This window comes from Microcaecilia unicolor, chromosome 3 (genome assembly GCF_901765095.1).
Source record: "Microcaecilia unicolor chromosome 3, aMicUni1.1, whole genome shotgun sequence".
Lineage (NCBI taxonomy): Eukaryota > Metazoa > Chordata > Amphibia > Gymnophiona > Siphonopidae > Microcaecilia > Microcaecilia unicolor.
Window position 1 is genome coordinate 345,709,225 of NC_044033.1, and position 25,515 is coordinate 345,734,739.

General features: G+C 44.5%; 1 protein-coding gene and 1 long non-coding RNA gene across 2 annotated transcripts in view; one reads left to right on the forward strand and one right to left on the reverse strand.

Moving 5' to 3' along the window:
* LOC115466898 overlaps nucleotides 1-15,463 on the reverse strand; it is a 47,322-nt gene extending 31,859 nt beyond the window's left edge. The window contains exon 1 of the long non-coding RNA XR_003941614.1: nucleotides 15,060-15,463. This is a non-coding gene — a long non-coding RNA (uncharacterized LOC115466898). The remainder of the gene's footprint in view (nucleotides 1-15,059) is intronic.
* Nucleotides 1-25,515, forward strand: part of SYNE1 (spectrin repeat containing nuclear envelope protein 1) — a 982,166-nt gene that overhangs the window by 836,972 nt on the left and 119,679 nt on the right. Inside the window, 2 exon segments of the mRNA XM_030198470.1 lie at nucleotides 712-870; nucleotides 5,323-5,489. Coding sequence (XP_030054330.1) covers nucleotides 712-870; nucleotides 5,323-5,489 — 326 coding nt within the window.

The window sequence follows — 25,515 nt, forward strand, 5'->3', positions numbered from 1 at the left end:
ATTAATGTCAAAGCAGCATATAATCCATTCATGGAAGAAACCATTTACATGCACTGAATGTAGAAAAGCTTTATTCATAAATCACAGCTAACAAATCACCAGAGAATACACACAGGAGTAAAACCATTCACATGTGCTGAGTGTGGTAAAAGCTTCTGTCAGAAGATGCTCCTCACTATTCACAAATTGAAGCGTGCAGGATTAAAACTGTTAGCATGTACTGAGTGTGGTAAAAACTTCTGGTATAAGCACCGGGAGGGCAAAGAACAAGGGAAAGCTGATGGCTTCTCCAGGAAGGAAAAGCCAGAACCAACCTGACACTGGACTATTGAGACCCGATCAGTGGTCCGGGGTCTTTCTATTAAGAGAGGAGGTGTGAAGAAACAGTGTGTTTTAACTTTAAGCCTGTAAAATGTATTGGATATTTTCCTGTCTTAAATTATGCCTGAAGTGCATTTCTCCTGTTTGGCCAGCAGATGGTGCATGTTTATGCCTAAAGCTTGTTACAGAAGACTGACTTCTTTTTCTTTTATTTGGCACACAGATACTAGGAAGTGCCTGTAGTGATGTAACCAGTTTTTATTTGAAACTTGACTGTTCTGGGCTCTGATTGGTCTGGAGTTCTGAAATTACCCAGCAGATGGGTTAAAACAATCATTTTTCTTTCTTCAGTGAGTACCTATCTTTATTTTCTGTCTCTCAACCCTAAAGGTTTCCTTACGGCGCCAGCAAGTGAGCGAGAGACTTAATGAATGGGCTGTCTTCAGTGAGAAGAACAAAGAGCTGTGCGAGTGGCTGACCCAAATGGAAAGTAAGGTTTCTCAGAACGGGGACATCAGCATTGAAGAAATGATAGAGAAGCTGAAGAAGGTACGTTAGCCTCGCATTGATTACTTATTTCAGTTATCCAGAGTTATAGAAATGCAAAACCCTTCCACACCCCAAAGAGACATGGTGTTATGTATGATTGATGCAGGCCATGTCAGTGGAAAATTTACAGTAATGTATCCCAGCAAGGAAAAGAGAGTACTAAATACTATACAACACAATAATCTCTCTAAGATGATGGCAAAATAGTACTTTTAGAGAAACTAAAGTTCTGTGAAGTGCATTGAGTTTAAAAATAGAAAAAAGGGGAAAAAGTCTCTAAAGCCAACCCAACCTCCTACCCAAATAATTGTTTTTCAGTAGCAAAGGTTGAGAAAAATCAGTGGGTTCTTTCTCATCATTGGCATAAAAAAACCCTTATATTCTTTACTACTTAATGCTAAAGCTTCACAGAACTGACTGTGGATCCAAAAAAGAAGTGAAAAATGACTTAACTTCAACTTCAGAGTGCAGGTAGGAAAACAACGTGTGAATAATCGGTCCAACATGCCGACTTTGGCCAGAGTTTTGCTGTAAATAGCTGTCTCAAGGCATGGGTGACCTTAAAGAATTAACCTAATTAGTGTGCAAAACGTGTATACAAAATACGAAATATGTGTGTCCAAAATATAAAATACTAGTAAAAAAGGCCCGTTTCTGACAGAAATGAAACGGGCGCTAGCAAGGTTTTCCTCGGAGTGTGTGTGTTTGAGAGAGAGTGTGTGTGAGAGATGGAGTGTGTGTGTCAGAGAGAGAATGAGAGAGACAGAGTGTGTGTGTTTGTGTGAGAGAGAGAGTGTGTGAGAGACAGAGTGTCTGTGTGTGTGAGACTGTGTGAGTGTGATAGAGAGTGTGTCAGAGAGAGTGTATCTGAGAGACAGTGAGTGTGTGCCCTCCCCTCTCGCAGGGCCCCCCTCCCCACCCCCACCTCTCTGGTCTCAGGACCCCCTCCCCGCCTCCCTCTCCCCTGCCCCCCCCCTCCAGCCACCCATGTCCAGCAACCCTCTCCCCCCCCCCCACGCATCAAACCCCCCTCGTCACCCGCAGCTGCCACTGGTAACGCTGTCCGGCCGCTGCTGCTTCTCCTGTTGAGCAGCAGTGGCAGCTACAAAAAGAAAAAAAGCAATAAATGTTTTTAAACATCAAGCGTGGCATTGCAGACAGCCATCAGGCATTGGCTGTCGGCTCTGCAGCTGCTCCTCCTCTCGCCTCTCACGTCGCTGCACTCCTCCGGGGATTTACTCCAGGAGCAGTGACGTGGACGCGAGAGGAGGAGCGGCTGCAGAGCCGAAAGCCAATGCCTGATGGCTGTCTGTGGTGGCGCGCTTGATGTTTACAAACATTTATGTTTTTTTTTTCTTTTTGTAGCGGCCGCTGCCGCTCAACAGGAGAAGCAGCAGCAGCCGGACAGCGTTACCAGTGGCAGCTGCGGGTGGCGAGGGGGTTGATGTGCTTCGGGGGGGGGGGGGGGCCTTGGGTGATGGGCCGAGGAGGTGTTTGAGTGGCGCACTCACAGCTGTTTCCCTACTCCTCCCCCTGCCTGGGAATCGGCTGTGAGTGACGTCAGCCTGGCTACGGAGCCTAGCTGAGCAACTCCAGGAGCCACAGACACAGGCAGCTACTTTAGAACATTGGTGGTGAGAATTATTATATAGGATAAGGTGCAAAAACAAACCAGATCCAAAAAAATTAAAGATTAGAAAATAGTTCAAAAAGAAGTACTTCTTTTTGAACTGTTTTCTAATCTTTGATTTTTTTTTTTTTTTGTATCTGGTTTGTTTTTGCACCTTATATTTTGGACACACGAATTTCGTATTTTGTATACACTGGTGTATTTAAGTATGCAGAGTTATGCCAGTCATTGACCTATTGTAAGTGGGTGTGTCTATATTTCAGCGTGCCAACATACGCTAGAATTCTGTAATGGGTGAGCAAACCCTGATGCTGCTACAGAGTTGGTGCTGAGCACATCTAACTTGTTGCCAAGATGTAGGTGCCACAATGTAAAATTGCCCTGTGTGTATGTATGTATATGTGTATGTATGTGTGTGTGTATATATAAATATATATATATATATATATATATATTTAAAAAGTCAAATGCCTATGTAGGCTATTTTTCCCTGACCTAATTACAAACCTAGAAGTGCCTCTTTTTAATGTTTGTGCCGTGCTATAAGGGTTCTTATAGTCTAGCAAAAAAGGGCAATTTTCAGCACAGTTCTTCAATAACATGCTCAAGTGTCCTTCTACTTTATGTATGGCTAACTTTGTGGAGAACACAACTTTTAAATTTGTGTAAGTCTCTGTGTCATGTTAGGGGTTCTGTATTTTTACACAGTTTTCAAAGGGAAAATACCATTACACTAACCAGGAATGGCTCTTAGCTGGTTAAATAGCCTTAAGCCAGCTAAGTGCTAATATTCAGTTCAAGATAGCCAGCAGTCTCGGCTGAATATTAGCGCACTTAGCAATCTATCTTTGGCCGCTATAACTCGGTCAGTCAGCTGTTGAATATCGGCTTAATTGGCAATGTTTATAGAGACCCCCCCCCCCCCCCCCCGGAAATTGAATGCCGGTCGCTGGATACGGCCCGGCATTGAATTTCCGGGTTCGCCACCAACCGCGGGAGTTAGCCAGGCTGCCTCCTGTGGTTTGAATGTTAACCCCTTTCTGTTTAAAATTGCCAAGGGAAAAGTACTCACAGATATTTGCACCTGCTTTTTCTGTGGGTGCTTTCAGTAGCCAAACTTCAGACTGCACAGAATACCGCAGCTAGACTCATATTCGGAAAGGCGAAATATGAGAGCGCCAAACCCCTCAGAGAAAAATTGCATTGGCTTCCACTAAAAGATCATATTGCTTTCAAAATTTGCACCTTAACCCATAAAATCATCCATGGAGAAGCTCCTTCATACATGTCAGACCTAATTGACTTACTGGCACGAAACATCAACAGTTCATCACGTACCTTCCTAAACCTCCACTACCCTAATTGTAGAGGACTCAAATACAAATCACTACATGCATCTACCTTCACATACGTCTGCACAAAAGCATGGAACAAACTACCGAACACTATAAAAATAACACGTAACTTGACAGACTTCAGGAAATTATTGAAAACGCACTTGTTCGAAAAAACTTACAATAAGAATCCTCCTTAAGAACTTGATTATTCTATAGCTAAACCAACCACCTACTGATCCCTCTGAATTGATTATATTAGCCATATTATCATTATTGGTCATCATATATTATTGTTTTTTATTATGTGTTATGTAAATTAACATATTACTATGTAAGAAATAAGGAAGATATGTCTGTAGAAATATCTTCCTTATTTCTTACATAGTAATATGTTAATTTAGAACAAACCTCTTACTCTGTTCATAACTATATCTTTTGTAATATAATGTAAGCCACATTGAGCCTGCAAATAGGTGAGAAAATGTGGGGTACAAATGTAGCAAATAAATAAACTAATGTGTATAGTTTTGAAACTCCACAATTGTTAATAGATGTATTTCCCCCAAACTAACCCTGCCCTGGAATGCCTCAGTGAAAATAGGGGTTATTCAAAAACATTCAGGTCGATATTCAAAGTGATTTAATCGGCTGGAAATGGCTCCTGGCTGGTTAAATCACTTGTCTGGGGCTAATTAGTCATTTTCAGCAGCGCTTAGCTGCTGGTGCTGTAGAAAATGTCCAGTTAGCACCCATCTCAGAACCGGCTATTTCTGCTGATATTCTGCACTTAGCCAGCCAGGAATGCATAAAAGTCAGTCCTATCTTTATATAGTGCCCCATAGCCGATTAAGAGCTGAATATCACACTTAACCAGCTATGTTTTAGCTGGCTCCAGAAAACCCAGAAATTCAGTGCTAAAGCCCAGACATGGCCTGGCATTGAATTTCTGGGCATAATGCCAACGGCAATCAGCAAAACGCCGAGCACCACTGGCTGAATATCGACCCCCCCCCCCCCCCCCCCCCCACACACACACACACACACACACTATTGTTACCATTTGACAAGCTGAACAATTTTCAGAAAATAATTTTTATCTGGGTAACTCGCTGTTTAAATGGATGTTGAAAATTGCCATCAGAATGGGGACATGCAAAATAAATGCAAAGCAATAAAATAACATCACTCTAGTGTTTGAGTTTCTCTTTGCTGGCAACTCCTGCTGTTGTAAATATTCTTAGTCTTGTTCTTTTGTATTTATGGTTACTGGCCCATCCTTGATCATGATAAAGCAGTCGTAAATCATGATTTAATAATCTCAAGTAAACATTCTCTAGAAGCTGTTTAGACTTGGTTTTGCAACCACTGTAAAACATTTTGGGCCTTAAATATATAACAATAATATGTTTTCACTGTTCTCTCTTAGATTCCTAGCCAAGCTTTACTTCAGGCATAACTTTCTTCTGATTCCTATCAATTGCTCAGGATTATCAAGATGAAATCGCCATTGGCCACGAGAACAAACTGCAGCTGCAGCAAATGGGACAGCGACTTGCCAAAGCCAGCCATGAAAGCAAAGCATCAGAGATAGATTACAAGCTGGGTAAAGTCCATGACAGGTGGCAGCATCTTTTGGATCTGATTGGTGCCAGGTAAGAGGCAGGCGTCTTCTGTAGGATGGTTCCTATCCAGAACATGGAGCCTATGACAGGCCAGTTTTGATGGTTTCTACTATGTTCTTCTGACACGGTACTTCATAATTTTCCTCTTGCAGGAATATATTTTGCCTTTGTGTTTTGTGGCATTTTAGGTTGCCTTCAACCCTGCACCAAGTTGTTTCTACACACAAAAAATTATAAATATTTGAATATAGTATTGTGGAAGTGGACACAGTCGTGTGACAGAATTTTTTTTTAAGTGGCATTTCAGAAATTCGCTGTCTTTGTTAGCCACTGTACAGTACAGAGCTGAGATAGAGCAGTGCTGCCAGATTTTTGCTGAATGGTACGCATGTCCCAAGTGTTGAGCAACTAAAGGTTCATGATTAGGTCTACTGATGAGCCCTAGACAAGAATGAACATCTAACGTGGACGGGAGAGATTGGTAAGCTCAGCTCAGGAGAGGGACCTGGGGGTGATGGTGTCCGAGGATCTCAAAGTGACGAAACAATGTGACAAGGTGATGGCTGCGGCCAGAAGGATGCTAGGCTGCATAGAGAGGAGTATAACCAGCAGAAGAAAGGAGGTGTTGATACCCCTATTCAAGTCGTTGCTGAGACACCACTTGGAGTATTGTGTCCAGTTTTGGAGACTGTATCTTGCTAACAATGTAAAAAGACTAGAAGCGGATCAGAGAAAAGTGACAAAAGTGGTATAGGGTTTACGTAGCAAGACATACGAAGAAAGACTTGCTGATCGGAACATGTACACACTGGAAGGAAGAAGAAACCAGGGTAATATGATACAGATGTTCAAATATTTGAAAGGTAAAAATTCTCAGACAAACATTTTCTAGAGACGGGAAGGTAGTAGAACTAGAGGACTTGAATTAAGGTTGAAAGGGGGCTAACTCAGGAATAATGTCAGGAAGTATTTCTTCACTGAGAGGGTGGTAGGTACCTGGAATGCTCTCCCACGGGAAGTGGTGGAGATGAAAACGGTAACAGCAACTCCCAGCATGTTTAGAAGAGTTATATATTTTAGATGATTTTAATATTCCTTATGATTTAGATATGTTTTTAGAGAAGGGACATGTATTGTTAGATATGTTCCGTGCTTGTTCTTTTAGGCAGCTGGTGCAAAATGCTACTTATAAGGCAGGACACATGTTAGATCTTGTTTTTCTGTCTGAAAATTTGTGTCAAAATCTGTTAGCGTTTCCTTCAGTTGTGGAGGTTGGGTGGCCAGATCATTGTCTCATTCGTTTTGATATGGGGGGGTAAAGCATCTGTTAGTACTGGAAATGTTAATTTTTGTGAGTGTTAGATTCGTCCTTCCTTTGAATTGAGTCATTTAGAGGAGGAATGGTTGTCTTCTTTAGAGCATATAGATCAAGGTTCCTTGCAAAGTATGGTAGATGGATGGTATGTAACATTGACAGAATCTTTGGATAGGATGGCACTTTGTAAAACTGTAAAGGCAAAGATGTAAATGTGTACTGTTGGTGATGGTTTAAGCCAATCTGCCTCCAGAGTTGTTTTACAAAAGTCACCAAAGAAGCACTCGCACAACTCTGGAGGCAGGCAGGAGGCCACTGATGATTTAACAATTTTTTTTGTTAAATCATCAGTGGCCTCCCGCCTGCCTCCGGAGTTGTGCGAGTGCTTCTTTGCTGACTTTTGTAAGACAACTCCGGAGGCAGATTGGCTTAAACCATCAAGGACTACAGTACCACATGGTACCGCATACAAACCCAGCATCATTGTGAGGTATGTTGCTGTTGCGCATAATCCGGACCCGTGCAATAATAATGCACATACAAGTGGTGTTTCACTGCATATGTTTGCCAGCAGACTTCAACCGAATGTCACAGTACCCTTTAATGGTGAATAGGGACATCTGGGTGGATCCTCTTCAAGGGAATTTATCTGGGGCTACACAAACAATGTGTGGTGGGGTATAGAATTCTGTAAAAGTGAGGTCTTGAAGAAATCACTCCCAGTATCTGGTTACAGCACCTTGACCTTTTCTGTAGGACTGCTCCAAAAATGAAGTCTATTACACACTGTGACGTAACTAACTCCAAATTTAATAGTATCCCAGCGGAATCAAACTTGAGGAACACTCATTATGCAAGAAAGGTAATAGCCAAAAAAAAGGAACCATATGAGACAGATGTTTTTCTACAGATGTACTCTAGTATATTCAGTAGCTTTATTTTCCTTAGCTCCTAGCAAGAAGAATTGATTCTCTCACTCACTTCCTCTGGACACTACAGGTGGCTTCTGGGATACTAGCTGTGTTAGCTAGAATAGGAATCTCCTTCCCTTATGGTTTGCGGGAATTTTTTTCCTGGGATTCTATTTTCCTCTTCTAGGTTCAAGGTTCACGTTATTTGATTACCTGTTTTAGGGGAAAACAGTATGGGGGAGGAGGACATAAACCTCAAAGCACTCCCTCCTGACTTTTTTTTTATCTCCCCTCCTTGAGAGAGACTCAACTAGCCTAGGCTAGTCCAGCATTCAGGCCAGCTTGGTAGAAAAAAAAACCCTTCCTCATGGTTACTTTCACACTATACTGGCGGTAATGCTAAGTCGGGTGTAAGAGCCAAGTCAGAGCTTGCAGGTCCTCTTACAGAAGTAAGTAGACAACGTTCTGTTTTTACTCGTTGTGGAACAGAGTGTGGTTGTATCTCTGGGCCTACTACTTAAGTTATAGACAAGGAAGATTGACATGAGTTCAAAACTAAGCTGCTCCCTTCTAGATGTCAGGATTCTGGAAAAAGACAGTTTCTGGAGGTTGACCAATGTAACGCCGATTTTTTAAAAAAATGTTCCAGAGGAGATCCGGAAATTATAGACCAGTGAGTCTGACGTCGGTGCCGGGCAAAATGGTAGAGACTATTATAAAGAACAAAATTACAGCGCATATTCAAAAGCATGAATTAATGAGACAAAGTCAACATGGATTTAGTGAAGGGAAATCTTGCTTCACCAATCTACTACATTTCTTTGAAGGGGTGAACAAACATGTGGATAAAGGTGAGCCGATTGATATTGTGTACCTGGATTTTCAGAAGGTGTTTGACAAAGTACCTCATGAAAGACTCCAGAGGAAATGGGAGAGTCATGGGATAGGAGGTAGTGTTCTATTTTGGATTAAAAACTGGTTAAAAGATAGAAAACAGAGAGTAGGGTTAAATGGTCAGTATTCTCAATGGAGAAGGGTAGTTAGTGGGGTTCTCTAGGGGTCTGTGCTGGGACCGCTGCTTTTTAACATATTTATAAATAACCTAGAGAGGGGGGTAACTAGTGAGGTAATTAAATTTGCTGATGACACAAAGTTATTCAAAGTTGTTAAATCGCGGGAGGATTGTGAAAAATTAAAAGAGGACCTTACGAGACTGGGCATCTAAATAAGTACATAAGTAATGCCACACTGGGAAAAGACCAAGGGTCCATCGAGCCCAGCATCCTGTCCACGACAGTGGCCAATCCAGGCCAGGGGCACCTGGCAAGCTTCCCAAACGTACAAACACTCTACACATGTTATTCCTGAAATTGTGGATTCTTCCCAAGTCCATTTAGTAGCGGTTTATGGACTTGTCCTTTAGGAAACCGTCTAACCCCTTTTTAAACTCCACCAAGCTAACCGCCTTCACCATGTTCTCCGGCAATGAATTCCAGAGCTTAATTACTCGTTGGGTGAAGAAACTTTTCCCGGATTTGTTTTAAATTTACTACACTGTAGTTTCATCGCATGTCCTAGTATTTTTGGAAAGCGTGAACAGACGCTTCACATCCACCTGTTCCACTCCACTCATTATTTTATATACCTACTACTACTACTATTTAGCATTTCTATAGCGCTACAAGGCATACGCAGCGCTGCACAAACATAGAAGAAAGACAGTCCCTGCTCAAAGAGCTTACAATCTAATAGACAAAAAATAAATAAAGTAAGCAAATCAAATCAATTAATGTGAACGGGAAGGAAGAGAGGAGGGTACGTGGAGGCGAGTGGTTACAAGTGGTTACGAGTCAAAAGCAATGTTAAAGAGGTGGGCTTTCAGTCTAGATTTAAAGGTGGCCAAGGATGGGGCAAGACGTAGGGGCTCAGGAAGTTTATTCCAGGCGTAGGGTGCAGCGAGACAGAAGGCGCGAAGTCTGGAGTTGGCAGTAGTGGAGAAGGGAACAGATAAGAAGGATTTATCCATGGAGCGGAGTGCACGGGAAGGGGTGTAGGGAAGGACGAGTGTGGAGAGATACTGGGGAGCAGCAGAGTGAGTACATTTATAGGTTAGTAGAAGAAGTTTGAACAGGATGCGAAAACGGATAGGGAGCCAGTGAAGGGTCTTGAGGAGAGGGGTAGTATGAGTAAAGCGACCCTGGCGGAAGATGAGACGGGCAGCAGAGTTTTGAACCGACTGGAGGAGGGGAGAGGTGACTAAGTGGAAGGCCAGCAAGAAGCAGATTGCAGTAGTCTAAACGAGAGGTGACAAGGGTGTGGATGAGGGTTTTGGTAGAGTGCTCGGAAAGAAAGGGACGGATTTTACGGATGTTGTAAAGAAAGAAACGACAGGTCTTGGCAATCTGCTGGATATGAGCAGAGAAGGAGAGAGAAGAGTCAAAGATGACCCCAAGGTTTCGAGCTGAGGATTCAGGGAGAATGAGAGAGCCATCAACAGAAATAGAAAATGGGGGGAGCGGGGAGGTGGGTTTGGGGGGGAAAATGAGAAGCTCGGTTTTGGTCATATTTAATTTCAGGTGGCGTTGAGACATCCAGACAGCAATGTCAGACAAGCACGCTGAAACTTTGGTTTGGATGCAAGGTGAGATATCAGGGGTAGAAAGGTAGATTTGGGAGTCATCAGCATAGAGATGGTAGGAAAAGCCATGGGATGAGATTAATGAACCAAGGGAAGAAGTGTAGATAGAAAAGAGGAGGGGACCAAGAACAGAACCCTGAGGTACGCCGACAGGCAGAGGGATAGAAGTAGAAGAGGATCCACCAGAGTGAACACTAAAGGTGCGGAGGGAGAGGTAGGAAGAGAACCAGGAAAGGACAGAGCCCTGGAATCCAAGTGAGGACAGGGTATCGAGAAGTATGCTGTGATCGACAGTGTCAAAAGCAGCGGAAAGATCAAGAAGAATGAGGATGGAATATTGACCTCTGGATTTAGCCAGTAATAGGTCATTGGAGACTTTAGTAAGCGCAGTTTCGGTTGAGTGGAGAGGGCGAAAACCAGATTGTAATGGGCCAAGAATAGCATGTGAGGAGAGAAAATCAAGGCAGCGGCGGTGAACAGCACGCTCAAGTAATTTGGAGAGAAAAGGAAGGAGGGAGATGGGTCGGTAATTAGAGGGACAAGTAGGGTCAAGTGAAGGCTTCTTAAGGAGAGGTGTGACCACAGCATGTTTAAAGGCAGCAGGGACAGTCGCAGTGGAAAGTGAGAGGTTGAGAATGTGACAGATAAAAGGAATAAGAGTAGGAGAGATGGCATTAAGAAGGTGGGTGGGAATGGGATCAGAGGAACAGGTGGTACATTTTGAGGAAGAAAGGAGAAGTGTAGTTTCCTCAATAGTAACTTCAGGAAAGGAGGAAAGGGAATGAGGGGAAGGAGAGAGAGGGGAACGGACTAGTGGAGGGAGAGGTGGTGAGGTAGAGAAAGCAAGGTTTATCTTTTGAACCTTGTTGTGAAAGAATTCAGCAAGGGTCTGAGGAGATAATGAAGGGGGAGTTGGGGGAGGGGGCACCTTGAGGAGAGAGTTCAATGTGGTGAAGAGAAGTCGAGGATTAGAGCCAAGAGAGTTGGTCAGTTGGATATAATAATCCTGTTTGGCACGTAAAAGAGCAGATTGGAAGGAGGTCAGCATGAACTTAAAGTGTAAGAAATCAGCAAGGGCCCGAGATTTCCGCCAGAGGCGTTCGGCGGAGCGGGTACAGGAACGTAGGTAGCGGATACCTCTATCATGTCTCCCCTCAGCCGTCTCTTCTCCAAGCTGAAAAGCCCTAGCCTCCTTAGCCTTTCCTCATAGGGAAGTCGTCCCATCCCTGCTATCATTTTAGTCGCCTTCACTGCACCTTTTCCAATTCCACTATATCTTTCTTGAGATGCGGCAACCAGAATTGAACACAATACTCAAGGTGCGGTCGCACCATGGAGCGATATAACGGCATTATAACATCCTCACACCTGTTTTCCATACCTTTCCTAATAATACCCAACATTCTATTCGGTTTCCGAGCCGCAGCAGCACACTGAGCAGAAGGTTTCAGTGTATTATCGACGACGACACCCAGATCCCTTTCTTGGTCCGTAGCTTCTAACGTGGAACCTTGCATGACGTAGCTATAATTCGGGTTCTTTTTCCCCACATGCATCACCTTGCACTTGCTCACATTAAACGTCATCTGCCATTTAGCCGCCCAGTCTCCCAGTCTCGTAAGGTCCTTCTGTAATTTTTCACAATCCTGTCGCGAGTTAACGACTTTGAATAACTTTGTGTCATCAGCAAATTTTATTACCTCGCTAGTTACTCCCATCTCTAAATCATTTATAAATATATTAAAAAGCAGCGGTCCTAGCACAGACCCCTTCTCCATTGTGAATACTGCCCATTTAACCCCACTCTCTGTTTCCTATCCTTCAACCAGTTTTTAATCCACAATAGGACTTTTCCTCCTATCCCATGATCCTCCAATTTCGTCTGTAGCCTTTCATGAGGTACCTTGTCAAACGCCTTTTGAAAATCCAGATACACAATATCAATCGGCTCCCCTTTGTCCACGTGTTTGTTTACTCCTTCAAAGAATTGAAGTAAATTGGTCAAGCAAGATTTCCCCACACAAAAGCCATGCTGACTTTGTCTCAGTAATCCATGTCTTCGGATGTGCTCTGTAATTTTGTTTTTAATAATAGCCTCTACCATTTTCCCCGGCACCGACGTCAGACTCACCAGTCTATAATTTCCCGGATCTCCCCTGGAACCTTTTTTAAAAATGGGCGTTACATTGGCCACCCTCCAATCTTCCGGTACCACGCTCGATTTTAAGGATAAATTGCATATCACTAGCAGTAGCTCCGCAAGCTAATATTTCAGTTCTATCAGTACTCTAGGATGAATCCCATCCGGTCCAGGAGATTTGCTACTCTTCAGTTTGCTGAACTGCCCCATTATGTCCTCCAGGTTTACCTCCAGTAAGTTTCTCCGAGTGTTTCTTCACTCAACGTGTAATTAAACTCTGGAATTCGTTGCCAGAGAATGTGGTAAAGGCGGTTAGCTTATCGGAATGTAAAAAAGGTTTGGACAGCTTCCTAAAGGAAATGTCCATACACCATTATTAAATGGACTTGGGGGAAAATCCACTATTTCTGGGATAAGCAGCATAAAATGTTTTGTACTTCTTTGGGATCTTGCCAGGTATTTGTGACCTGGATTGGCCACTATTGGAAACAGGATGCTGGCTTGATGGACCTTTGGTCTGTCCCAGTATGGCAATACTTATGTACCCTCCCAGTACCTCTTATGGAGTTGGGCTTAAGAGTTGCAGTGTGGACTCATTCTGATTCTAGGACAGAGATTTCCCTTGCATTACGCAGCACGCCCAGAACTAGGAGTTAACGCCAAGCTGTAATGACACCCATGTCAAAGGGGTAATTTTATAACTGTGTACATGGGTAGAAGTACACACATGCCTTTCTTTGTGTGCACTTTGTGGAATTTTCAAAGTGAAAGTACTTCTGCGTTGAAATCCAGGGAAAATGTGCACTTGCATCTACACCTGCTGTTTGGAAGGCGGAATGTTTCTAGCTAATTAATTAATACACATGCACCTGAATTTTCAGATGTGTGCATGTGTGTGTTTGATAGCATGAGTGAGTGATTGGGTTCTGGAACCTTTAGTGAAGCACCTTGTGAGAGCAAGCAGGACCAGTCCAGTGTTCTGAGAACACAATACTCTTTAGTAAAGAACAGAAATATGTTGCAATGCCTGGCTAATCTTTGTAGACTTCAAAAGGAAAAAAAGGTTCAGACATAACACACAGTCTCAGCATATTCTTCTAGAGCTTCTTCCTCCTAATTTGGACCTCCTTGCTTTTCACTCAGAGCCTGGGTTTTCAGTTCTCCCTTGGGATCTGCCTTTTGTTATGACTCCCTTAGCTAAGTTCCTGTTAAGGTAGGTCAGGGTTCTTATGAGTTTTAAGATAGATTTGGGTCCGGGGATCTCTTATACACTGTTTTACAGAGTACAAGTGTAAACCCTACCTCTGTCTCCAGAGAATGCCTCTACTCACTGTGGGTAAAAGTATGTGCATATCAGATGAGTAATTTTATAAAAGTTCATTGGCTTTGAAAATGATTCTTCCTAAGTTTCAAAGATTAGTCCTTTTAAACATATAAAATAATATGTAGACACAATATACGAAACTCATACCCACATCAATAGGCTGTTTAAAATATGGTGGTCTCCCTTCTCTGATAGTGTGAACGTGGTTATTAATGCAAAATTCTTTAGTAACGCTCAACAAGGTATGCTAAAGCCTTTAAAGTTAGACTTTATACAGGGCCTGTCTTCTGCAAGGCCCCACAGTCCCAATGTGCACTAACTTAACCTCAGTATTAAGCCCTGACCTGGCTCCAGCCAGGCCATAACAAGATCAGGACTTCCACAACGTTCCAAAGTAAATATTTTCCTACCTTAGCCAGTATTCTGCAACAGTGTATGCTAGGAGGCTTGTCTGTGCTCTTCTAGATAGTTTTTATCTGGCCTGATTGAACCATGCCCTCCCTGCTGAGCCCTCAAGAGCTAAGCTCCTTATGTGGCCCTGTGGATCTTACTTTTAAAAATGCAGGACCAACTGAGGACAACAGGAGGATACATTTTTAACAGGGCACCTAGGTGTAGATGTGGAGAAGGTGTCTATCTTATTAGCCTCACAAATCCTGTAGAAATTGAACCTAGATTGAAGGTGCAGACATTACGCCTACACATGTGCGTATTTGATGAAATATGCATGAAACCATAATTCTGCCCACACTCTGCACAAACTGCTCCCCTGGGCATGGTGCTCCAACTTGCACTATGTATATTTTATATGCAAGACATAATTATATAAGAGCTTTTATACACAGAAATCAGCATTTTATGCACAAAAGTATTTATAAAATTACATTCCAGGTGTAAAAAATACAAACAAGGGAAAAAAACACAAACCTGCATGTATTTTACATTCCTGAGCAAATTCCTATGGAAACTTTCGTCTCCATCCTACAAATTTTAAGCCTTTAATTTATTTGGTGTAAACAAAATTTTGTTACTAAAATGGGTTATTGAGGAAAACTAGAGCATTTCATTTAATAGTGAAGCCAAGTAGTCTGAATTGGAGTTGAAACATTTGATTATGCAGCCTTTTTATGATGGTGATTGTCTCATACCTCTTAACCTGTTGAATCACAGACGAGTGATCATTTTGTGGCTTGCATTAGTTATTACAGAGTTATGCAAATATTAAAAGAGAATGCATTGTTTGAATAGTGTCAACCTTATGAGTGTACTTACCTTTCCAATGATTACAAATTGAGATATGTAGTGTCTATCATCTTCTACAAATAAATGATTGGTATTGCTGTTTTCCTGACATTGTATGTCTTGCATACTGAGGAAGCAATCTGCATATTTGACCCCCATTTCCTGTGGATTTCCTTAAGTTGCTGCGAAGGAAGAGTTCTGCAGAAAATCAGCTACAGTGCATTCCCATTTGCTGAGCCCCCCTATTCCTGGCCTCCCAAAGACCTAGCACAGACTCCCACTTCAAATAGTCATGTCTGGTGAATAGATTGACTACAGCAAAAGCTGTGCAGTTTTCACATCCTAAGCCATATGTTTTGGCCTGCATTTTTTAATCAAGACTGCCATTCCTGGGACAGTTGAGTCTGCAACTGTGTGCAATTAGCACAGAAGGGCCTCTCTTGTTTGATTCCCTCTTAAGGTCAGTGCCCTGTATTCCAGAAGAGCCAGCCTTGGCACATGCTGCTGAATGTAAGTTTTATTTAGAAACATGACCACTTGTCTCAACACTCCGCCTGGTGTTATCGGATCGGGTCTAATAACATTTGTGAAAAGTATTACCAGCCCATTTTTATTTACTGTGGTCATCACCAGCAGAGAAGAAATCTTTCCTTTGGGCACTGTCCTTCCAGGCTTTTGTCTTTTATGGTCCTGTTTTTGATTTTGGAAGCCTGTATGGTAGTGGGAGCAGTGACGGTGGATTTTTGTACACAAAGCATGGCAGACGATGGCAGTGTGGATTCAGACCTTCCTGACTGCAATTGCGACATCTCAAGGCAGGCAGCTCACTTCATTTGCCATCATGCACTGATTTGTTGGTATTGTTACGTGCTATCTTGAGCTTAGCATGGGCTGAGTAAGATTCTACATCTAGCATTGCTTTGTTGACAAGTTGATTGATAGCAATGCTTTCTTACTGAAACTGTTAGTAGCTTATTTACTTACATAAAGGGTCATTTAAAAAAATATTCTCTCTGTAAAGCATGTTTTATACGAGAAGAATGGCTGTTTCAAACTGTGGGGGATTATACATGTGTAACAAGTAGGTGCATAAAAAGAAAACAGATGTTTGTATGTCATCTGCACGTGAGTGTGGTTGAGCCAGAACTGGGGCGAAGTTGCAAGTTTGTGTATCTTATGAAATGCATAGAATATACACACACATTTACATCTGCACATGTAAATTTGTGCAAGAATGTTTATGCACTATTGAATACGATTCTTGGAACTTATTTTATAAAGGCACATAAGTGCCTAAATCAGCTTTTATAAAACGGACAGTCAGTTATTGGACATTTTTTTAGCTGCCCTGTTATAAATCTACCTCAGGAGGACTAATTTAATAAAAAAAAAAAAAAAAAACATTTTTATTAACCTTCCGGAACAAATAACCCCTTCCTGAGGTAAAAACAGTTAATAATTCACCGTGTGTCATTCAGTGGTGGTGTTAAGTATTTTGTAAACACGTTGGCATAGGAAAAACTTCATAAGAGTCCTAACCGTGAAAACAACAAAGTTCTGCTGCTTTTATGTTGGAAAGCAGATTATGAAAGTCTTGTGAATGGAGACTCCACAGAGAGTGAGTTACTTGAATGCTGGCCTGTATGTGCTATCCTTTAAACGGAAGTGGGATACGTACTTGAGATAAACTAGATGCTTGTGTTTGCTTTTTCCGTATCTTGTCATGGGGGCCGTGGCTTGAACAGAAGGGCAGGGGACACAAAAGAAGCTCTAGTGAAGCCAATGGTAGCAGTGCTTCTTAAAATAATTCTGCTAGTAATGTGTTTGAACATCATACATTAAGTGAAAATTGGTGCAGGCACTTTAATGCCACTGCAGCAATTTAGAATTAATGCACTCCTCTCTTTCTCATTTCAGTTATTTTTGTTACATTTTTAGTTCAGAAAGGTTTTACAAAATGAATTTGCAAAGTTAACTTGCTAAACTATGCTACATTTATCTTTCTGTGCATGCAAAGATTTTAAAAAGAACAGTCTGTGCTAGCTAATTCAGTCATTCAGAGCTCTGTCCTTGTGATGTGGTATTCAGTTTTGTTTGTTGTATTACATTTTGCAATTAGAATGCTTCTTTTAACTAATTTTTAGGGAAAGGGGATGGGTCTTGATATACCACCTTTCTGTAGTTATAATCAAAGTGGTTTACATATTGTATGCAGGTACTTATTTTGTACCTGGGGCAATGAAGGGTTAAGTGACTTGCCTAGAGTCACAAGGAGCTGCAGTGGGAATCGAATCTAGTTCACCAGGATCAAAGCCCACTGCAGTAACCATTAGAATACTCCTCTTTCATTGTAGGGTTGGTTAGTACATTCTTCCCACTCTCAGAATATAGATTTTATTATTAAAGTACAAAAACAAATTACTTGATAATGTCAGGGTACACATTTTGGCTGAAAAATGTGTAGCAACTAGCTACTACCAAACCTCAGTAACACTGAAACTTCTTTATTTATTTATTTATTTTTAATTTTTATTGCATTTGTATCCCACATTTTCCCACCTCTTTGCAGGCTCAATGTGGCTTACAATACAGCATGAATAGTGGAAATATATAAGAAAATAGACATTTAGTATTACATAATGATCTTGGTTAACATGATAACTGCCTTATTCTTTCTTCTGCCTATCCACCCACCCCAACCAGGCCATTAAACTACTGGTCCTTCTTGCACAGTTTCCTCTTCTATGCCTCCAGCGATCAAACCCATTCTCTGTGCATCTAATGAGATATTAAGATCATTCTTCTTTTTTGTATCACTCCATAGTGTGACTGTACCTTGAATACTGTGTGCAACTTTGGTCACGGCATCTCAAGAAAAAAAAAATATATCAGAATTAGAAAAAGTAAGAGAAGGGTGACCAAAATGTTAAAGGGGATGGGGTGACTTCCTATGAGGAAAGGCTAAAGATTCTAGGGTGCTTGAGCTTGGAGAAGAGACACGGGAATCCCTGTCCTAGGATCAGGATATCCACAGTGAATATGCAAGAAAGAGATTTTCATGTAGCGCTATAGAAATAAGTAGATAGATAGATAGATAGATAGATAGATAATGGAGGCAGTGTATGCAAATCAAGTTCATGCGTATTCATTGTGGATAACCTGAAAACCTGACTGGCAAGGGGTACTCCAGGACTGGACTTGGGAAACTGTGCCCTAGGATGCATGCAATCTGGTCCAGGTGATTTACTACTCTGTAATTTGTTGATTTGGCTCAGTATAATATAGGCATATTTTCAAAGCACTTTGGGAGGCTAAGTTCCATAGGTTTCTATGGAACTTTGGGAGGCTAAGTGCTTTGAAAATAAGCCTCTATGTCTTCCAGGTTCACCGATATTTCTTTCAGTTCCTCCACGTCATCATGCTTGAAAACCATTTCTGATTTAGGTAGACCTCGTACATTTTCTTCCTTAAGAGGGGAGATATGCTCGAGGTCTATAAAATCCTAAGTGGATTGGAATGGGCAGATGTAAATCATTTCTTTACTCTTTCCAAAAATACTAGGACTAGGGGGCATTTAATGAAGTAAATAAGTAGTATATTTAAAACAAATCTGAGAAAATATATCTTCACTTAACGTATAATTAAACTCTGAAATTTGTTACTAGAGAATGTGGTAAAAGCAGTTAGCATTGTAGGGTTTAAAAAGGTTTGGACATGTTCCTATAAGAAAAGCGCTTAAACCACTCCTCATTCCTGTGATAAGCAACATGAAATCTATTTTAGTCTTTTGGGATCTTGCCAGGTACTTGTGACCTGGATTGGCCACTGTTGGAAACTGGATACTAGGCTTGATGGACCTTCAGTCTGTCCCAATATGATAATGCTTATGTACTTGTGTACTTTGTAAAGGGTTTCAGAGGTTGCTCTCTGCCTTCTTACCATCACAGAAAAGCCCTCGCCGTCCATAATCTTCCATACCTTTTTTGTTCAATTCCATTAGAATTGGAGTGTGTGATTTCTTCCAGTTGGAAACGATTACTAGCCTGATTTAATGCCTGCCCTGCATTATTATTCAGTTAGAATTAAAGTATAACTCCAGGAGATTTTCACTCTAGTCATTGAGGAGGGAATTCTCTAAATGGCACTCAAAATCCAGCGGTGTAAAAATTTGTCAGTAAGCATGATTCAGTAGAGGGCATGCACCCTTTATAGAATGACTGTTAGCGCTGGTTCCCATGCCTAACTTTAGGCGCCAGCATTTACACCTGCTGAAACCTGGTGTAAATGCTAGCACACAACTTAAACACCTTGAGAACGTATTTTTTTTTAACTAAATTTTTTTGATAATAGTTTTCAAAAAAAGACAAACTTCAAAAAATACATACTGTAGCTGTAATGTGAAAAATATAAGTAACAAAGCTGATAACTCCCCGAATCCCCCCCCAGTCACCCAACCCTCCCACCCTCTCCCAACCCCCTAACACTATATCGTTATATAGAGGATAATCCTTCATTAATGTCCAAAGAGCTGATGCTTTTGCTCTGTCCATTTGATTCACACCAAACCAAAACAAAGCCCAGTATTTCTCAAACGTGGTCACCTGGCATGCTTGAGGGCTGTAAGTTTGCTAAGGTAATAAGTATCCCAAAAGGCTTGTCATAAAAGAGTAATACCAGGGGTCATGGGCATTTTCCTCCATCTCGCAACCGCGCTGCAATCGATAACCACACAAGGTAACAGAACCTTCACAATAGGGAGGGGAGGGGAAAAACATCAGGTGATAAATTCAGCAAAAAAAAGGGCAGGATCTGTCTTGATTTGTAATCCAAGCATATCAGTATACATACATGCCCCGTGATCCCACATGCATTGACGGGCACTCCCATCAAATATGAAAGTAAGTACCAATCTGGCAACACTCCCTCCAGCACTGGTTATCCAAATTAGAGCAAAATTTAACAAGTTGAGAAGGAGGAAGATACCATCTATAAATATACTTTACACTCCCCTCAGGTTAGCTGAAATTGAAATATGGAGAGAGTTATGGTAGGTAGCTACCCACTCCCACTCGGAAAAGACCATACACAAATCAGATTCCCAGTGTCTCTCAAAAGCCAGTTTAGTAGTATCTGCGCTGCTAACAGATCATATTGTATAGTGAAACTTGATTGAACAGCTGACCAGTAGTTCTGAGACCTTTATCCTCCCACAAATGCAGCAACCTCAAGTCCCACCCCTGAGCTCAAAGAGGCCAGTTTTGATAGTCATCTTACTCCCAACAATGTAAGTTAAACTATGCCCCATAATTTAAGAGAGTAGCCAAGATATGGATTAAGGAGCACCTCTTTACTCAATACCTTTTTATGGGTCCATATGGCCTCATACCTAGAAATAGATCCTAAAAGAACGTGCTCAATCTGAACCCAGACCTTAGGATCTACCTCCTCCCCCACTCCATCACCAATCTAATGTGGGTAGGCCAGTAGTAGCAGGCAAAGTGTAGTACTCCCAAGTCCCCCCCCCCCCCCCCCATCCCTACACTTAAATAAGACTTTTCTGGAGTCTCACAGTGGCCTCTTTACATATATGAGAAGACCTTTTGCTGTAATTGCACCAAAGCATTCTCCTGTATGACCAAAGGGAGGGCCTGACACATATAAAATCAGGCATGGACATTGTTTAAAAATAGCATCTTCCATATCATCATGCTGATCAATCCATAGACTGGTGGGTTGTGTCCATCTACCAGCAGGTGGAGATAGAGAGCAAAGCTTTTGCCTCCCTATATGTGGTCATGTGCTGCCGGAAACTCCTCAGTATGTTCTCTATCTCAGCAGGTGGTGGTCACACACAGCAGCAGCTCTGGCTAGGTCTCCAAGCCTAATCTTTAGGTTTTGTTGAGTACCTGGGGTTGAGGGCTCTTCTTGAGCAAGTGCAAACCTGGTGGCGCCAGGTCCCTCCTTTTCTCCCCCCTCCCGCTGGCTCCGTTAAAAAAAACAAAAAACAATTTTGGACGTCCTTAAGGGCATTTATTTCGACGTTTATTTAAACGTTTATTGCAGCTACTCACTGGGACACCAGGTCGTTACAGCTCGGAGCGAGAAGCAGGTAATTTTTACCTTTTTATAGCGGGCAGGGGGTTCCCCGATCGATCTCCACGTGGCCTATGGCGTCGGAGGGCGAGGGCGCGAAGAATCGCTCCCCGGACCGCGTGTGCGCTTCTAGCGGGGATGCGGGGGTTTTAAAGTCTGATTCGCCCTTGTTGGGTGTCAGTTTGGAGGCCGGTCAGTGTCCCGGGTCTTCCTCCGGTGCGGCGGTTTTTCCCGCCATAAATGCCCATCCCCCGCTGCTCGCCTCCGCCATCTTGGCCGGCACTCTGCTCGGACGGCTTCTTCTTGGGCCGCCCTTGAGCTGGGAGACGTTCATGCCATGGCCGCCCTTGATTTGGGCGACGGCAAAAAAGCGGCTAAAGATAAGCGCCGTTCTTCCCGCGCGGCTCCTTCACGGAGTGTCGCGCCGGACGCCATCTTGGATGCGCAGCATGTTTCTCCCCCGTTCTTGCGAGCGCCGGTTGAGGGTGCGTCTAGAGCTGTGGCCCAGGCTGCTGAAATATACAGTCTGGGGGGTTTCTCCCCCGAGTTTATTTTGCTGCTGCATCAGGCCTTCCTTATGCAAAACGCTGCCCCATCTCTCTTGTCCGACAAAGGGGTTGAGGCCCCCGGAAGTAAACGCCCTCGGGTGGATTCCCAGGGCTTAGAGGACTCTGTCTCCTCTGATGTAGATGAGGGCAGCGTATCTGAGTTCTCCCAACGGTCCTTTGGGGATTCCTTGGAGGAGACGGATTCCCGCTCGGATGGAGCGGATGACTCCTCTGCAGCGCGGATCTTTCGCTCAGAGGATTTGCCCAACCTGTTAGTGCAGGCCATGAGCATTTTGAAGATTTCCTCTCCAGAGGACGTCTCTCCCTCAGCCCCTGTTGGCTCCGCCATTATGCTGGGGACGAAGCGCCCGCCTAGAACCTTCCACGTGTATGATGCCATGCACACCTTAATTTCGGCTCAATGGGATGTCCCGGAAGCGAGCCTCAAAGTGGCTAGGGCTATGTCCCGCCTCTATCCTTTGCCTGAAAGTGAACGTGAGGCCTTTCTTTGGCCTACCGTGGATTCTTTAATCACTGCGGTGACTAAGAAAACGGCGTTGCCGGTGGAAGGTGGCACGGCCCTAAAAGACGCTCAAGACAGAAGATTGGAGGCGGCCTTAAGGTCGTCCTTCGAGGCGGCTGCCTTAAGTTTGCAGGCCTCAGTTTGCGGCTCCTATGTGGCCAGGGCGTGCCTGACGATTGTGCAGCGGGCTTCCCCGTCGGATCCTTCCTTGAGGGCTGATTGGCCGGCCCTGGAATCGGGCTTGGCTTATTTGGCAGACTTACTGTATGATGTCTTGAGAGCCTCGGCTAAAGGTATGGCTCAGACAATCTCTGCGCGACGCTGGCTTTGGCTGAAACATTGGTCTGCTGACCACGCCTCTAAGTCCCGCCTGGCTAAGTTGCCTTTTAAAGGCAAGCTGCTCTTTGGGGTCGAGCTGGACAAAATTGTGACTGATCTCGGCACGTCTAAGGGCAAGAGGTTACCAGAGGTCAGGGCTCGGGCCAGTGCTCGCCCCGGTATCTCCAGAGGACGGTTTCAGGAAGCCCGTCGGTACCGCCCGGGCAAGTCGGGCTCCTCTGCCCCCTCTTCCTTCAAGAGGAACTACTCCCCCAAGCAGCATTCCTTTCGCAGAGACCGCCGTCCCGGAGGTGCGCCCTCCGGTCCTCCCCCAGGGTCTCGTACCCAATGACGGGGTCCTGGTCCATGGCCCAGTGCAGATTGGAGGACGCCTGTCCTCGTTTCTGGGCGAGTGGACCAGGGTAACTTCAGACACTTGGGTGCTGGAAGTCATCAGAGACGGCTACAAGCTAGAGTTCTGCCGACCCTTAAGAGACGGGTTTGTACTCTCTCCCTGCAAGTCTCCGGTCAAAGCTGTGGCAGTGCAGCAGACCTTGGACAATCTGATCCGCCTGGGTGCGGTCGTTCCGGTGCCAGAAAATCAGCTTGGCAAGGGACGTTACTCCATTTACTTTGTGGTACCAAAGAAAGGAGGTTCTGTATGGCCTATCCTCGACCTCAAAGGGGTCAATCGGGCCTTGAAAGTTCGGCACTTTCGCATGGAGACTCTCCGCTCTGTTATAGCGGCAGTGAAGGCAGGGGAGTTCCTGGCATCCTTGGACATCAAGGAAGCGTACTTGCATATTCCCATCTGGCCTCCTCATCAACGCTTTCTGCGTTTTGCAGTCCTGGGCCGACACTTCCAGTTCAGAGCCCTCCCGTTCGGGTTGGCTACTGCTCCGCGGACCTTCTCCAAAGTAATGGTGGTCATCGCGGCCTTCCTGCGAAAGGAAGGAGTACAAGTCCATCCTTATCTGGACGACTGGTTGATCCGAGCCCCCTCTTATGCAGAGTGCGGCAAAGCTGTGGACCGGGTGATTGCTCTTTTGAGCTCCCTGGGGTGGATCATCAACTGGGAGAAAAGCCAGCTGCGCCCGACTCAGTCCCTGGAGTATCTGGGAGTTCGTTTCGACACCCAAGTGGGCAGAGTGTTCCTGCCGGACAATCGGATTGTCAAACTTCAGGCTCAGGTGGACCAGTTCCTAGTAGCCTCTCCGCTTCGGGCTTGGGACTATGTGCAGCTGTTAGGCTCTATGACTGCCACGATGGAAGTAGTGCCCTGGGCCAGGGCTCATATGAGACCACTACAACACTCTCTGCTGCAGCGCTGGACTCCGGTGTCGGAGGATTATGCTGTGCGCCTTCCCTTGAACCCAGCAGTGCGCAAGGCGCTGAGCTGGTGGCTGAAGACAGACAAGTTGTCTGCAGGGATGCCTCTTGTGACCCCGGAGTGGATTGTCGTCATGACGGATGCCTCTTTGACGGGCTGGGGAGCCCACTGCATGGGAAGGACAGCGCAGGGGCTCTGGTCTCCTGCAGAGGCAAAGTGGTCTATCAACCTCCTGGAACTCAGAGCCATTCAGTTGGCGCTTTTGGAGTTCCTCCCGGTACTGGCGTTGAAGCCAGTACGGGTCCTGTCGGACAATGCCACGGCTGTGGCCTATGTCAACCGCCAGGGAGGTACCAAGAGTGCCCCTCTAGCCAAGGAAGCCATGAAGCTATGCCAGTGGGCGGAAGCGAACCTGGAACAGCTGTCAGCGGCCCACATTGCCAGAGTCATGAATGTCAAGGCGGACTTTCTCAGTCGCCATACCTTGGATCCCGGAGAGTGGCAGTTATCGGCTCAGGCGTTCTTGGACATCACGAAGCGCTGGGGCCAGCCGAGCCTAGATCTGATGGCGTCATCGGCCAATTGCCAAGTGCCGCGCTTTTACAGCAGAGGACGGGACCCTCGATCTCTGGGAGTAGATGCTCTTCTCCAACAGTGGCCGACACAAGAGCTTCTCTATGTGTTCCCGCCCTGGCCCATGTTGGGCAGGGTACTAGACCGGGTGGCAAAGCATCCGGGCCGGATAATCCTGGTGGGTCCGGACTGGCCCAGACGTCCCTGGTATGCGGACTTGATCAGGCTCTCAGTGGACGACCCTCTGCGGCTGCCAGTGGAGCAGGGCCTGTTGCATCAGGGTCCCGTGGTGATGGAGGATCCCTCCCCCTTTGGTCTTACGGCCTGGCTATTGAGCGGCAGCGTCTGAGGAAGAAGGGCTTCTCAGACAAGGTCATCGCCACTATGCTGAGAGCGAGGAAGCGCTCTACTTCTACTGCTTATGCCAGGGTTTGGCGTACCTTCGCAGCGTGGTGTGAAGCAGACTCACTTTCTCCCTTCACTGCTCCAATTTCTTCAGTGCTGGCGTTCCTGCAAGAAGGTCTGGAGAAAGGCCTGTCGCTCAGTTCCCTTAAAGTCCAGGTAGCGGCTCTGGCTTGCTTCAGGGGCCGCCTGAAGGGTGCTTCCCTGGCTTCGCAGCCAGATGTGGTACGTTTTCTCAAGGGAGTTAATCACCTGCGCCCTCCTCTGCACTCAGTGGTGCCTGCATGGAATCTCAACATGGTGCTAAGAGCCTTGCAGAAGCCGCCTTTTGAACCCTTGTCGAGGGCATCTCTGAAAGACCTGACGTTGAAAGCAGTCTTTTTGGTGGCTATCACTTCAGGCAGAAGAGTTTCCGAGCTCCAGGCACTCTCATGTCGAGAGCCTTTTCTGCAGTTCACTGAGGCAGGAGTGACTATTCGCACAGTGCCTTCCTTCCTGCCCAAGATTGTTTCTCGCTTCCATGTGAATCAGCAGCTCTGTCTCCCTTCCTTTCGTAGGGAGGACTACCCAGAGGAATTCTCTGCTCTCAAATATCTGGATGTGAGACGAGTCATCATCAGATACTTGGAAGTGACCAATGATTTCCGGAAATCGGATCATCTGTTTGTCCTGTTTGCAGGTCCTCGTAAGGGTCTGCAG